Below are 17145 nucleotides of genomic sequence, written 5' to 3'. Positions count from 1 at the left end.
GGATCTACCATTTAAACATTTTGTGAGGCTCGGATGGCGATATGTGGTGAATCTAACACTGATTTTCAAAAGGATGCACAGTTTCACATTTCCACATCTATAGAACTTTATTAATAAGCAAAACACATGTCAGCACGTTTTATATATGGGCAAGGACATTCCTATAATAGTAATTGGCACATTATCATCTAACAGTTGAACTTTATCAAGAAGGAGATTTTAAAAATAATACACTAACATTTCATGACTATTTGAAGAGTAAACAATTAAAATAACATTTAACAGCAGTTTTAAAATATAAAAGCTCATCGTTTACTGTTTACCATAAGCTGGAAATCATTCAAATACAACTTCTATTTAAAAAAACAAACAAAAAACTACGCATATTCTACAGGCCAGACAAATGGGTTGGCTAGGAAAGGGAAAGGCTGTGACAGTAATTAGCTTCTGACCTAATACTCCAGTTCCTTTTCTCAAAGGGCAGTGGGTTTAGGCAGTCACTTCTCAGTAACAGACAGAGTTATACATAGGGTGATCATGTAATTTATTCTCTAAGTTAGGACACTTTCGAGAGAGGAGGCACTATTTAAGCTGAGAAAACAAATAATCAGGGCTGAGGACAAACTGAGGACATACGTCATTCCAGTTAAATAAAAGGATCAGATGCACTCTTGTTACTTTTGTGCTTTGGGGGGACTACAGACCAGTTGAAAAGAAAAATGTTAAATTAAAAAACCCTAATTTTTTTCTCCAGCTGGGTTTTTTGGATTTCACTTTTCCCTGTTGTGGGTGGTTCTGCTAGAGTATTAGTGATTATTGTCTTAACAGGTTAAAATTTCTGAACCACCTCAAAGGCATGGGAGATAACTTACAGACTCAAAAGGCTAGAGATTAGTATTTTTTCTATTAAGATTTGCCTTTTAATTCTAAATTTCTAATTTCAAGCCTCAACACACTATACAGAAAAATGTATTTTTACCTTAAGTTCAGTTGATTTCATGTAAATACATAAAAATGGATTCTCCTAGCCCTAACTAGCTTATTCAAATGTAATAAAAATAATTTAATAAATATCTGCATTAACTTCCAAGCCCCAGATCATATTCTTTCAAAAATTATTTAGACACCCTATCAAAGATTCTGATTTGCAAACTTTAAGACAGAGTGCAAAGACGGTTTAGCATCCCCCAAACACAATAGCAGCTCTTTTAACCAAGCTCACAGGGAATGAAGGAAGTATGTAGAATTTGATAGATCTGGAAGAGAACGTTAAAGTTTTAAAAATAATATTCTATGCCCCTGACTGGATGATGAGATTTAAGGCTACCACTGAATTGTACCAATTATAGGAGATCAGGTAACATGCACACTTGATTTAAGGTGGAAGGAGAAAAATCAAAACAAAGCGTGAAGTTTTTGATATTGGATCAAAAGTGACACATCCATATTCAGAAACCAAGGATACACACCACAAAAACTAATAAATTTTGTAAAGTGATGTGATAGCTCATCTAGTAATCTACAATTACCATATATAATAGCTTAATTTCACTTAAAAGTTATCACAAAAATGAAGTACAGGTTGACAGAAACTTAGTATGAGATAGAGAAGAAATCTAGCATGAGATTCCATTTCTTATAAGTACATTCTAATTTTAACTTCCAAATCAGGCAACTAAATATTTTTTCTTTACCCCCATGCTAGTTAGACTTCAAGGGATACAGAGGTACTTCAATAAACAACAAAAATTCTATGTAAGAAAGGAGAATGAGTGAGAGAAAACAAAAAAATAGGAGGCTCAATTAGCAAAACAAAACTGCATGTTTTATTTATCAAAGACAATGAAATAAATCAGAAAATACAGAGAAATACAAAAGAAGTTATAAAGCATAATTTATTTTTTCAGAAATGGAAAAATGTCCCTGAATAGTTTTAGATGTATCTTTTAGTAGTAGTCAGTATCTAATTATAAACAAACAACCAATTTTTTATGTTCTCTATAGCTGTATTAAATGATTTTTAAGTTTAAAAGATGATGTAATTCCCATCATTTTTAATGTTGGCATTCAAAAACAAAAAGAGAACTGAAAAGAAAACAGATGAGACATAAAATGATTTGCAAAATGTAGTAGCTTGTGAATGTAGATTCCAGTTGTAGTAATGGTCACATACACACATACTCTTGCCACACACACACACACACACACACACCACACTCCCATATTCCACAGACACATTTCTGTAACTTGAAAACAGATTATTTTGCATATCTTAATTCAAGATATGATTTTATGTTAATTCTACAATCATAAAGCAAGAAGCTATTAGTACAAGTTCTGATTTGTTTCATTTAACAAACTAAACATCTAAAGAAAAAATTATTACAATGAAAATTGAAAGATACTTTTATTGGCTTTTAAAAAGACAAATGCAAATGAGAATATCTTATTCAGAAAATGAATTTTCAAAAGTGTCTTAAATGAAATAAATATAATATCTAATACAATCTCTTCCTGCAAGACTCTCTAAGATGGCAATCTTAAAAACCAAGCTTCTCGACTGAGAATCCCTAAACCTGGCATGTCCCTTAAAAAGAAAACAACAAAAAGATGTTCTCTTAAAGGACATGTGGAATACCCATATCTTCTTAAAATCTGTCCTAAAACAAACTATCTTTAACATTCAGATTTTCTCTATATATTAAGTTCACTTAATTTTAAATTAATTGAAAGATATCCAGACACAGTTTCTAAGAAAACAATGCAGAAAGTAATTTATGCATGGTTATTTACAGAAAGAGTTTGCTAAATAATAATGTAAATATCATGTTCAAAAATCTGACAAAGCTTTTCTATAATCAGCACTGCAGTTTTCAAAAAACTATATAAAGGGCGTTTCATGTGTAGAGTTACTAGATGAATCTAGGAGCCAGAAACTAAAGCATTTGACATGGTTAATAATTTCATTTTTATTATACTAAATGTCAGGTCAGAAGTCAATGGCATTTACATGCTGGAAGACTGTTTCTCACTCACCCCTTTCAATTAGATCAAACACTGATTAACTGGACTTTGCTGCGACAACTTTATAGTTTCTTTCAAGTATACGCCAATCTTTTACATGGGCACATACGCAAATGTGCAAAACAAATGAAATTTAAATATTTAAGAGAATAAACAGAAATGGCTTTTAAGCATAAACCATCCTGCCATTCAATTTTGCAGATCTATCTTTTCTTCACTAATTTGTCTTCTGTTTTTAGTAGTCTTCTATCCTATTAAAGTTGTAGGTTTACAGATGATCTGGAAATTTCACATTGGTTTAAGAAAAGAATGTCTGGTCGATGCAGTCTAGGGACAAAGAAAGAATTAGTCTTATAGTATATTAAGTTGCAATTGTCTACATGATAATATAATAAAAAACATTTTATAACAGTATTACATCAAGTCTATAATATTCTTTTGGTAAAGATAATATAAAACAGAATATATCAGAACATATTCCAAAGTTTAAGCTTCTAAAGGAAAACATCTAGAAAATATTTACATTAAATTTTAGACTCCTGAAAATGCAAATAAGATAATTACACCGAATAAATTACTTTGCCTTTTATCTTACATACTGATACACTCTTACTGTTACTGCTTGCAAAGACATTTTAGTAGTTAAAAAGAAAATGTGACACCTTCTATGTAGAGGTAAAAGAACATTTAAAAGCATACTTTAATATTTTCCAGAAATAAAACTACTCTTCAGCAGAAATAACTAAATTATATTAGATTATGTAAAACTCCTATGTTATAAAGGTTAAGCAATCAAATCCCAAACCATACAATTTATTTACGAAAAGAACAGTTATAGTAAGTTTGAAACATTTTGACATTTTGTACTTGTAGATACATCTAGAAGTTAAGTGTTTTATAGCAGACACTTTGCTTACGCATTTCAAATACTTTAAAAGTTCAAGTCATTTATAGACAGGAAGTATATGGCACTTGCTTTAAAAATAGTATAGAGGGAGGAGATATTTCTAAGTCATATATCCAGTAAGGAGTTAATATTCAAAATAGTTAAAAAAAAACCCATACAACTCAATAACTAAAAAACCAAACAATCCAATTAAAAAATGAACAGAGGGGGCACCTGGGTAGCTCAGTGGGTTAAAGCCTCTGCCTTTGGGTCAGGTCATGATCCCAGGGTCCTGGGATCGAGCCCCACATCAGGCTCTCTGCTTGGGGTGGGGGTGGGGGTGGTAAACCTGCCTCTCTGCCTGCTTGTGATCTCTGCCAAATAAATAAATAAAATCTTTGAAAAAAAAAAAAAATGAACAGAGGATCTGAGTAGACCATATTCCAAAGTCATACAGATGGCCATCAAGCACATGAAAAGAAGTTCAACATCTCTAAACATGAGGGAAATGCACATGAAAAACAACAAGATTATCACACCACTTCTGTCAGAATATTCACCTATAAGTAAAAAGATAAGAAACAAATGTTGGTGAGGACATAAGGAAATGGGAAACTTGTAAAGTGTTGCTGGGAAAGTAAATTGAGGCAACCACTCTAGAAAACAATATGGGGGTTCCTCAAAATATTAAAAATCGAACTATCCTATGATCCAACAACTCTACTTCTAGCTATCTATCTGAAGAAAATGAAAACACTAATTCAAAAAGATAGATGCACTCCTGTTAACTGCAACATTATTTACAAAAGTCAACATATGGAAAATAACCCAAGTGCCCACCAATAGATGAACGTTTAAAGATATAGGGTATGTGTACGTTCCATATATATATATATATATATATATATATATATATATATATAAAATGTATGATGTCATACTACTCATATATATGGAATACATACACAGGATGGAATACTACCCAGCCATAAAAAAGATCTTGCCATTTGTGACAATATGGATGGACCTTGAGGATATTATGCTAAGTGAAAGAAGTCAGAGAAAGACAAATATTGCATGATTTCACTTACAAGTTCAATTAACAACAACAACAACAAAACAATAATAACATAAAACAACACCTAAACTCATAGATACTAAGAACAGAGAGGTAGCTATCAAAGGGGAAGGAGTTTGGGGATGGGGGCAAAATGAGTGAAGGGGATCAAGAGCTACAAATTTCTAGTTACAAAACAAGTAAGTCATGGGGACATAAATTACAGCATGGGGAATACAGTCAGTAATACTGTATTTGTATTAACTCTGTATGGTGACAAATGTTAACTAGGCTTATTGCGGCGAGCAGTTCACAAAATACACAAATGTCAAATCACTATGTTGTACACATGAAGCTAATATACTGTATGTTAAGTGTATTTCAATAACAAAAATAGTCTATTATAGAAAATAGAGATATGAGATCTGCTCATGTGCAGAAACTACTAGCGAGCTGCATGCAGCCTCCAGAAACTCACTGGATAACTAGTAAGACAACCTCTGCTCATTTCTTTATTCCCATTTATTCAAGTTGAAGCCTTCGTTGTTGATACAAACTGACAGACATTAAGGAAACTATCAGAGCTCCTACTTTCTTCACACAACTTTTATTCTTTGATCCAGTTTTTTTTAAGATCAGTGCATGGAGAATTTCTTTTCAACCACAAATTTTTTTTTTTAAACCACGTCTGGATTTCTCATTGTTTTATACAAAATCCCCATCCCTTCTGTGTAAGTGCTTTGTTGTATTTTGTTTTTTCATCCTTTATATTGTGTGCTAATGGTTGCTTATATCCTGTGGTTAATCCTTAAAAAATAAGTTTAGAAAGTCTGACCTAAAGTTTTTTATTCATTATATATTTTAAAAATTAAAATTTATGAAATTCAATTTTAAAAAATCTTAAAAACTTCACAACTTACTAAATCTTAATTAGTTGATTGTTAACAATATAACAACATATTAAATACGCTAAGCTTAAGTAAATAATAAGAGTACACATAATATTCATCTGGTGAATATGAATATCTGAAGGGAATAGATTTAATGTCTATTTCTTACCTCTATAATAAGAAGAAATATCTTGTTCTATGAGCAGCTGCCATACTTTCAGACATGTTTCTGACTTTTAGATAATTAACAAATCCTCTGAAGAAAAGCAGCAGGCCTGAAACCGTTAAAATAATACAGCTGCATTATGTTCTTATTCAGAGAGGGCAACAATTTAAAATAGACAATTATAAACAAGATCCACTTGGCTTAAGGAATTTAATCTGTAAAATTCTATTCATTCCATGGTATTTTACACTATAATGATAAAATCATGAAAAAATATAATAAAAGTTTACTGCCTTCCCAAATTCTTTCAATTTGTTAAGTCCAGATGTATCTAAATTTAAATAAAAATTAAAGTAAAGCAAATTCAGTCATGAAAATCCAGAATTACACAAAAGTATACATTTATTCCACGATTTCTTAAAATGGCAAAGATACCTAATGCATTTAAGCTGATTTAACTCAGGGAAATCCATTTTTACATGAAACTTTTCAATTAATATAACGACTAAGCATACTAACACATATTTACTGATATAAGTTATTCAAGAAAGAATATATGCAAGTAATTTGCTAACAATTGTGGGATAAAACCAATAAGCCTGTCTACCAATATCAAGTGCCTGTCATCGGTAAAATCTGTATTCGAAGATATGTGTTATTTAAATAAAAATTTAATTATTAATTCTTATTTTCAAGTAATAAAAAAAGACTAATTTGTAATACAAATTTAGATAAGAAGAATCAGGAAAGAATTGGGAAGCAACTACTCTAGTGATTTCTTAAACGATGTGGGACAGATCTTCTATCTATCTAAGTATTCTCTATAACAGGCTTTTTTAAGTAACAACCATTTACATAACAGGTATCCTTAGTAATTAATAAAACAATGCCAGTGAAATTCTTCAAAGTTTCAGATGGAAAATATTAGCAAAGTAAAAAAACATTAGCATTATTAGTAAATTCTTTGATACACTTTTTAAACATAGAATTCTAAGGAAAACATTTAACAACTTCAGTCAATTTTTAACTAGATAATGGGTGGGGGCAAAACAAAAACAGAAAAACGTAAGATATACATGCATGCAACTTTCCTCATCAAGAGTCTGTCAATTTAAAATGCAAACTCCCAAACTAAATTTGTACCCCAACTCCAAGACAGTAATCAAAGCACTAAAAAAAGAAGCATGGATATAATAAAAAGAAATGATGGAAGATACACAAATAATGACTTAAGCAAGTGGTATAAATTTCAGCTAAATCTGAGCCCATATGCTTCCCATATCCTCACTCCTTCCATTTGTGACTCCCACTCTGAATTCCACACTCATGTTCTTCCAGATGCTGTTCAAAGATAATGGTATTGTGATCCAAATGTAAAAGTATTATTGAAAAATATAAACCAAAATTATTTGTGAAATCCCTACTTTTGTCTATGAAAATCGCTGTTTCTAAGACTATTTTGTCCTGCTCAGGCATTTTCTAAAATAAGCCAGTTCCTATCTAGAAACCAATCATTCAGCAGCTATTGTTTCTCGGTGTTCTACAATGTACTCAACATTCTTCTGGGTATATGTGAGAGGAACATTTTTACCATGGATTAAATTTTCACAATTCCCTTGGGGTGCCTGAGTGGCTCAGTGGGTTAAATTTTCACAATTCCCTAAATGCTAGACTGTGGTTCTGATGTGGAAATGGGGTGGTGCTCTGCATTTCACTGGGCCCTATAGTTGTCCTCCTAACATTCAATCCTTACAATATTTAGAAGCAAATATACTTATTTAATATGCTTAAATACCTAAAAGACTTTTTGTATTTTTTCACTTTTAAGTAAGAAACTCAGTAACAGGCACAAAATTCAGGAGTCAGAACACAATTAACAACACAAAAACTGCCTAAATCCTTTTAAGAGTCTGGCTTCCTAACAAAATCATAGAATAATTTCATTATTAATTGTTAAGAGAAAGAATACAGGATCTTTACTGACCTTAACTGACCACTAAGAATTTGTTTTCCTAAAGATCCTAAAGATCCAACACCAGGAATGAACAAAAACTCAATGAGAACACTGCCACCTACTGAAATGCCAATATTTTCTGGTACAATTATGTTACTAAAGAAATGTGGGCTTTTAAACTTCAGTAGAGAGGATATTCTTCATGTCAGTAAATAAATCTAAAATGTAGATTAAAGGCATTACGTGATTTTGAGACTAACTTATCATACATCTAAAGTGAAAATCCCTAGAACAAAAATTGAAAATTCATAAAATTCATCAATATTAATAAAAAGACATGCCTTGTAGAAAGAAAACTTAACAGAAGTACTGTGATCATTGGGCATGAAGCCCTTCCTTATGCCTGACTGATTAATGATTAATGCAGGGTACATTTCAAAAGTATAAAGAATGTTTCAATACTCCAAAAGTAAGAAAATGCATAGAACATCCAATTATCCTACTCTCAAGATATCCTAGGATCATTCAAAGAAATTATGCCATGTATATATTCCAAAATAAATGCTGAAGACAATTTTTTAAATCATTTCAGGATTTCAAGTTTTGCAATATTCAATTGTCATCCAACTACTGATTTTTTAAATTGACAGACTCTGAATTTTCAATCAGAAATCTAGAGTGCAATGTATAATTAATTATCCCAATAACTGAGATGATATTAAGTATCTGGATATGAGAACTTTACAGTAAAAAAAAATATTTCCACGTTAAGTTTCAATACAATGTATTTACATCTTACAATCTGGAGAAATATCAAAGTTAAACTAAATGCAAATTCAAAGTTGAAATGCATTAGAAATAAACTTACCAAGTACAAGAAATATCCACCAAAGCCAATACTGTCCATTGAAATATCCAGTAAAATAATCAGAAAACTATGGAGTGAACATAAAATATTAACCATATTTATATACCTAAATTTGAAAATCATAAATCAATCTCAGTTTCAGAACAATTTACTTCAAATCATCTCTTGCACTTAAAACAACACAAAGAGGAAAAAGATGCTTAATGACATACATAATAATTTGAGGAAACAAACTTTAAAATCTTATATATAATAACAAACTTATACAAAATATTTTAGAAACAAAAACCAGTTTCAAAATTGTAAGAAAGGTAAAATCTATATATCTGAATCCAACTTTCTCATTAAAGAGTTCACATGTCAGTTCGTTTTTCATAATCTCTCAAAGCCACAACTACCATCCCAAACACACTACAGCAACCCGCTGCTTTAGATATTAACACCAAAAGCCACATTAGTTTAATCTTATCAGATGGGGATGTTCGCCTGACCTCTAAAAAGAAGAGCTTTTGACCTTCTGTACACCCCCTACTGTTAATCACTGCCAAGAATACTAGGCACATAAAGACCCCCAACTCATTAGAGTCTTTTTATTTTCAAACTAGACGCTCCAGTATTCAGTTCCCAACAGTGAGCTGAGAACAGCTCAATGAACCTTAAACTGGCATTTCAACAGTTCTTATTAGTGACCATGGTAGACAGTTTTATACTCTCTGTGAAATGAGAATATAAACAGGCAGCTGGAAGGCAGAGTTTGAGGATACTGAACATAGGTATCTTTTCCTTGATTAGCCTCTGGAGGTTATGATTTATTATTTTAAAAAAATTTTTTAAGTCAATCTAATTTTCTTCAGTTACTTCAGATAATTAATTCTTCCCTATTACCCTTTAGCACCTAAACAATATTCCAAATGTTATTTTTTGAAAGTGTTTTATATAACCTAGTCTAAAACTACTATAAATTACTTTGTTTTATTTACTCTGTTTCCATTCATTGACTCCAAACTGAATCCGATTTGACTAAAAATAACTTTGTCAAATGGAGATTTGCCCTCAAATCTGAAATTAAAAGTACCTCGTACTTTATTTTGGTAACTATTTCCAACTATTCATTGGTCATTTCCACAAAAGTTTAAAAATCCAATAGGTTTGTAATAACTAAAGTACTTATAAATTATAAATAACAACACTATTTAGGAAGCATATGTACTAATGATGTTTTTTAAAATCTTTTAAGTATTTCTACAGGAAGTATTTACAATTAATAAATGAACCATAATCTAAATTATTGGCTTAGGGTTTTAGAAATTTCAAAAATTAAAATTTCTAAAGCACCATTATAGATGCAGATCCCACACACTTCTACATCTTTAAAATATGTACAAGGGAGAACTAAACAACTGGGGAAATATAGCTGGTAAAGTAGGACTGCAATACACATTTTAATCAAGTGACTAATAATTAGAAATAGAAGATTTTCATATAGGCTTTAAAGTGTATAAGAACGAAAAGAAATAAAGAACCAAGGCAATACATTTTTAACTTTCTAATTTTTAAATATATTGTAGAAAATACTTAATAAATAATAGTACCTGGCAAGAGGCAACCAAGAAAGTAAGAACATCATTCTTCACCAAAAATATTTACCAAAGCTAGTCTTTATTTACTCCCAAATGAAAAAATAAAATCACGTTCACCTTGAAGTCAAAGAAAGACTCACTATGTAAAATGGTTTTTAAATAAGCTTTTGGGCTCATTACTGAGTGAGCAAAAATGTTTTAAAATACCTATAGTCAGAGGGCTGAGCCAAGTTGGGGTTTTTTAATGAGTAAAAATCATGTTGATTGGCCAATCACAGGATGCAAAAATCACACTTTGGAAAATAAAGTTTTCCAAACTGACACTAAGAATTTATCTAATTTTATTTTATTAATATAACACCAGTAGTTTATTATTTACATTCTACTTTCAAAAAGGGTTGTTAGTTTTTAACAAAACACATATTCATTTTTAAATAAACAATAAAAAACACCAAATGCCTTAGAAATAATACCAGAATCAGTGAGAGATATTTACACTAAATCAGAGTGTCAACTCAAAAACAAAAAGAAAAGCTATGATTTATAAATTATAAATTTATAAATTACTTATTGCCTAATAAAACAAAACACCAGGCTTTGAGAAGCAAACCTTTCTCTCAGCACTCCCAGGGCATTTACCGCTTACAGCATGGTAAGGAAGTCAAAGTACAGTGGCACAGAGGCAGGACAGAATTAGAACAGGCAGTGAACTGAGACCTAGCGAGATCCGAATCCATCAAACTCTGGGATAGCAAGCAAGTTACTCAACTTTTTTCAGTCTCAGCTTCATCATCAAGAAAGTGGCTGGACTATTAAGAGCATCACTGATACAAGTAGGAGTCAAGAATTTGGTGTTTGCAATGAATTATGCTCGAAATATAGTACATATCCAATGAAAGACAGCTATTATTATTTGATAAAAAAAGATTCTTAAAAATCTTTTTCTTGTATCAGTTCTCAATATACACCAAAGGCATATTAACCTTAACCCAATAGCAGTATTTTTTTTTTTAAAGCACATTTTGTGTGGGTTTTTTTTTTTTTTAAAGCTTATTTATTTATTTATTTATAATCGCTACACATAATGTGAGGCTCAAACTCACAATCCCAAGATAGAGAGTCACGTGCTCTTCAAACTGAGCGGGCCTCGTGCCCCTCAGTAGTGGTATTTTATTTTTTTTTTATTTTATTTTTTTTTTTAAAGATTTTATTATTTATTTGACAGAGAGAAATCACAAGTAGATGGAGAGGCAGGCAGAGAGAGAGAGGGAAGCAGGCTCCCTGCTGAGCAGAGAGCCCGATGCGGGACTCGATCCCAGGACCCTGAGATCATGACCTGAGCCGAAGGCAGTGGCTTAACCCACTGAGCCACCCAGGCGCCCCAGTAGTGGTATTTTAAAGGGAAATGAAACAGTCCTGGTGACCAAACTTGATGCTAATATATACCTCAGAGAACTCTGAGAATCCCCAGTCTTTGAATTTAAGCTTCCCATCTTATCACATCACACTACTTACCAGATAAACAACTGCCTCTCAACTAGGGGTACTATAAGAGAATTAGGCCCTAACACCCTGAAAGCATAGGTTGCATACTATGGACTGGACTTTTTTTTTTTTTTTTTTAAATGACTCCAAATACATAAACTTATTAAGTTTAGGAGAGTTGAGAAAGCAGTCCTCAAATCATTTTTGTGTTCTGTGACTACGATGAGAGATCCATTTGAATAATAGTTATTATTACTAACATAATATAGTTATAGTTAGTAGTAATATTATTACTACTATATAATATTACTATTATAGTAGTAATATTATTACTAACATAATAATAACCACTAGACACATCTAGCTTCTTTTGAGGTTTTTCTAGTAATCACTTCTGCAAGGGCAGGGATTGTGCTTTATCTTTGTGTGCTCCCTAACACCTTAACAGATTTACGCTCATGGTGAGAATCCACCTCATTATTTTTTAAAAATGAAATTAGAAAAAGAATCTGTCAGGGAGCTGTTCTTACACTGGCTCAGATTCTGATCATCTGAGAAGAAGGCAAGTCACAGATACTACCCAAGAATCACTGGATTAATAACCAAAACCTATAATCTGGTCTGAGCAGAGCCAAGGTCTGGTAAGATTACTAACACTCTGGGAAGTGGTAGGCTTCAAAACAATGGAAGAAACACATTAAGCCTACAGTTTTTTTTAAATCAGTGTAATGATCTAGGTGCATAACTGAAGTGCCTGCAGCACTTACGTAAAGCTAACATTTTAGTATGTGATTCTATTGAAAATTTTAGGAGGATGTGACTCATTCAGTTAGAAATCAATGTTTAAACAAATGTGATTTGTAGAAATTAAGCATTTTATCAATTGTACAATAGCACTGAGATATGTGGGTTACATTTAAGAAAACTTATTAAAACAATAAATAAAACCACTTTTTCTTTTTAAGTGACAGTGTCGTGTCGTGTAGTGTAGTGATCTCTGTGGTGTGGGGCCCAACGCAGGGCATGGAGCCCAATGTGGGGCTTGAACTCATGACCCTAGATCAAGACCTGAACGGAGATCAAGAGCTGGATGCTTAACCTACTGAGCCACCGAGGTGCCCCAAAACCACTCTTGATCATTCTCCTAGGCCTTATCCCAAAGAAACCAGGGATAAGACTTTATAAAAAGAAGCCAGAAAGGGCCTTTGAGAGACAAAGGGAAAGAGCTGGGGGAAGACTACGCTAACGATACTACCACGGAATGGTTATGGAAAATTATTTTGGGACAAGCTGCTGAGAAGAGAAAAAGAAAAGGACTTAGCATTATCTCCCTACATACCATCTTATAAGTGATAAGAAACAGACAGAGGGTAAATTCCAGAACAACAGGGAAATAAGAAAGGTGGAGAAGGATCAGAAGGGGAAAAAAAACTTCTGAGAGCTACCTAGGAGGTCTTAGTTAACTTTTTGAGCTCTTAATGTTAAGAGCTCAAAGGAAAAAGAGCTCTCAAGGAAAAAGATAATTAAATCCTTGAGAATTTCACTAACCAAAAGAAAATGTTCTGTTTTAACGGACAGCAGGCATGCGTGCGCTCTATCACATGAGTCACAGCCCTGGCTTACCAAGCACCTGCATTTGAGCAGCAGCTGGACACGTGCTTCAACAGTATTACCGCTAGACCACACAGAAATCCTAACAGGCAGTATCACCAGCTTATTATGAAGAAATGCTCACAACAATTTAAAAACATACAGTTAAAACACTGATATAAATAAGAATCAAACTCAAATTTTTGACTTCAAAGCTCTTTCCACCTAGTAACAAGCTCTCATGTAATAAAGTTACAGAATGTTCGCACCACAGAGATCACTACAGTAGTAAGTATAAAAGTTAAGAATAAGTCTCAAAATAATTGATCCATATATGTGAAACAAACATTTATGAACCACACAAGAAATTTACAAATTTATAAATTTTAATTTTAGAGACAGAAGTGATAGAGGCTATTAAACACTCACCCTAACAATAAGAATCCATTTGATCAACGAAAGTCCAAATCCACAGATGGCACCGTACCTTCCAGCTATGGTATTGGTGATACAGAAGGATAAACAAAATCCAAGCCAGTTGAAAATAAATGCCACTAAAAGCAAGAGAAATCGTTCTTTTAAAGACCACATTTTGGACATAATATTAACAGTACTTCATTGTACAATGGAAATAACAACTCCCTTTCTTTTGACTCTGTACCAATTATGTCTTCTTTATACACTATAGTTTACCTCTTGCAAATATATTAATTATTAACTATAAATTAATAAATAGATAAGCTTGGTTTCTTGTCAGTTTGATCAACAGGAATCAATTCCTTAAACTTTATCACCAATAGGTGAAGCTGCATTTTTAAACCGCCAAAAAAACCCAAGTCACAAGGTAGCTCCCATGTGACCCCACCCAAGAATCCAACCTAACCAATCAACCAACCAAATTGGATTTTTTTTAAAAGCAGTATTAAAGATGAGCCAAATAAATTATAAAGTATTTCCAGAAAAGGTATTGTTCATTGCCTCTTCCTCCTATCTGCCTTTCCCCCTTTTCAGGATCCCACCTACCTACAGAGTATTTTAAGGAAGGCTGGACCCCATACTTAAGCCCAAAATGTGGGTCCTGAGTAGTCTGGGAAAATCACAGGAGGCCTAAACTCCCTGGTTTGTTTGTTTGTTTGTTTTTTAATAGGACTTCTGAACAGCATTTTTTGGTTCTTAAGAACACATCAAGGAGACAGGGGATGGAATATAGGTTAAGTAACAGTGGCTCTAAATTGATCATTGTTGAAACTGAGTGATACATACACAGAGGTTATTATAGTCTTGCCTAGTTTGAGAATTTCTACAATAATTTTTTTTTATTTTAAACTCCTTATCCACTGGATGTCAGTTTGGATGTAACATCTGGAACTGCTACAGGGATTGTGCTATCAGGATGAGGATTAAAAGTGTAACTTCACAAGAGCTACGGAGTGAAGAAAATCAAAGAAAAGCAGAGCCCCAGAACTGATACTTACTATGGCTGAGGTCTGCTTGTCTATGGATTTTCTGTTTTGTGAGATAATCTCCTAACTATTTAAAACAGCCAAGTAAGGGTTTTCTGTTACAGAAACCATTCTGACACAGGTCCCTGAGCTATAATCAGAGTGCCTTATCTTCCAAGATATTAACATTATCAAAATAATAATAGTAACAGTAATACAACTGAAGATCAATTTGAGCAGAACTTTGGTCCTGTTCAGTGCCTTTCACTCTCAATATTTCTAACCAACCCTCAAGGAAAACAAAGTAAATTACCTGAAGAAATGCTGATTTTTTTTTTTTCAGAATTATGAAGACAAAGAGGAAACATTTTAGGGTAAGTTTAAATGAAATAGCTATTTCTTCAAAGCAATTCCCCTACTCTGATAATTTCTTCCTTCCTAATGCCTGCTGGGCACAGCTTTCTTGATCATTTATGGTAAGCTATGTTATATAGTACAACAGTCAGGAGAATAAGTGACATGTATCACTCATGAGACTCGCTGCTGACTTTGTGAGCCACAGATCTGCGGGACCTGCTTCACAAGTCTGGTAAGGGGATTAAGTGAGATCATGAACCCGGCACTTGGTGACTGCTAAGAAATGTTAACCATTATTACTACCCATACAAAATGATATTTTTAGAGTAGGTTATATCTTTTCTGCAAAAAAAAAAAAAAAAAAATTTTTCAGGAGACACTACTTGAGATAAAACTCACTCACATTCTACATTTTCTTTTTTGTAAACCTAGATACTGACCAGCATCTGGCTACCCTCTACATCTAGGCTATCTGATGCCACCAGCCACACTGCTTTTTCCACTTGTTCCAGGAACCCACCCTACCCTGCAAAGGGGGCTATTCAAATTTCAATTAATTAAAACTAAACTTAAACTTAAAATTTAGTCCATCAGCCACACTAGGCACTTTTGAAGCACTCAACAGTCACACTGAGCTTTTAACTATCATACTGGACATCAGAGATAGAGACTATCTCCATGGTCATAGAATACAGTATTAGATACAGCTGCCCTACATCTAATTGGTTAATATTTGTATTATCTGTGGAGAAAAACATGCAACTGCTGATCAAAAAATAATTTGATATTTAAAATAATGTACATTAATGAACAGCAGTAGAGATTCCCAAACCAGTGTGCCATATATGTGCTTAGCGACAGGCTGAGAGAGCTCCTCTCTTCCTCCTCAGCAAGCAGATGAGATCTGGGGCAGAGCACAGACAGCCACCAGCCCTGAGCACCTTATTCCTATATCCCAGTATGCTATAAACATTCTATCATTTTGTAAGCATGTCACGTTGTTAAAACACAGGAAGCACTGATGGAGAAAATACAAAACACCAAAATATTCCAGAAGTGCATTTTTACCTCTGAGTATGTGTATGTTTAGTTTTGGGGAAAATTAATTCAAACACTGTTTTCCTCAAAGCAGATTTACCAATATCTACTATACATATAATTATACTCACATCAGAAGAAAGATACAAAAGAACAAAAAAGTACCCACCGAGTCATTGTGTTTTCTTTTTGCTCTCTGACAGGAATATGGATTCCTAGAAGCTGTGTTCATGTGATATAATGTGTTATGGACCAAACTGTATCTCCTCAAAATTCAGAGACTGAAGCTCTAACCTCTCGTGTGACTGTATTTAGAAACAGGGCCTTCAGGAAGGTAATTAAGGTTGTAAAGGTAGAGCCCTAACCCACTAGGACTGGTGTGCTCATAGGAAGAGAAGAGACACCCCCATGCAGAGAGCACTCTCTCCACCCACATGTAGAAAAGAGACAATGTGACATGGAATAAGACAGCTGTCCACAAGTCAGGAAAAAAGCCCTCACCAGAAATCAAATTTTCCAGCACTTTGATCTTGGTCTTCTAGTCTCCAGAACTGTGAGAAAATAAATTTCCACTGTTTAAACCATCCAGTTGGTGGTATTTGTCATGACAGCTCTAAGAGACTAATACATAACATTATGTATTCTGCACCTGGCTTAAACACTGGGAAAACGGTGAAGCTGGTACCTACTGAAGCACAGATAGCTTCACTTTTTATGCCCCTTGACCTGTAAGATAGCAAGCATCGCTGCACAGGTCTTTAAAATACAGAAAGGGGAGAAACATTCAATTCTAAATCCTCTATGACAT

General features: G+C 33.2%; 1 protein-coding gene across 1 annotated transcript in view; it reads right to left on the bottom strand.

Moving 5' to 3' along the window:
• Positions 1 to 2382: 2382 nt before the first annotated feature.
• Positions 2383 to 17145, bottom strand: part of NDFIP2 (Nedd4 family interacting protein 2) — a 65030-nt gene continuing 50267 nt past the window's right edge. The window contains 4 exon segments of the mRNA XM_044249943.1: positions 2383 to 3351; positions 6027 to 6132; positions 8846 to 8912; positions 13930 to 14054. Of these exon segments, the coding sequence (XP_044105878.1) occupies positions 6029 to 6132; positions 8846 to 8912; positions 13930 to 14054 (296 nt within the window). The 3' untranslated portion in view covers positions 2383 to 3351; positions 6027 to 6028.

This window comes from Neovison vison, chromosome 5 (genome assembly GCF_020171115.1).
Source record: "Neovison vison isolate M4711 chromosome 5, ASM_NN_V1, whole genome shotgun sequence".
NCBI classification, from domain to species: domain Eukaryota; kingdom Metazoa; phylum Chordata; class Mammalia; order Carnivora; family Mustelidae; genus Neogale; species Neogale vison.
This window is presented reverse-complemented; position numbering and strand designations above follow the sequence as displayed.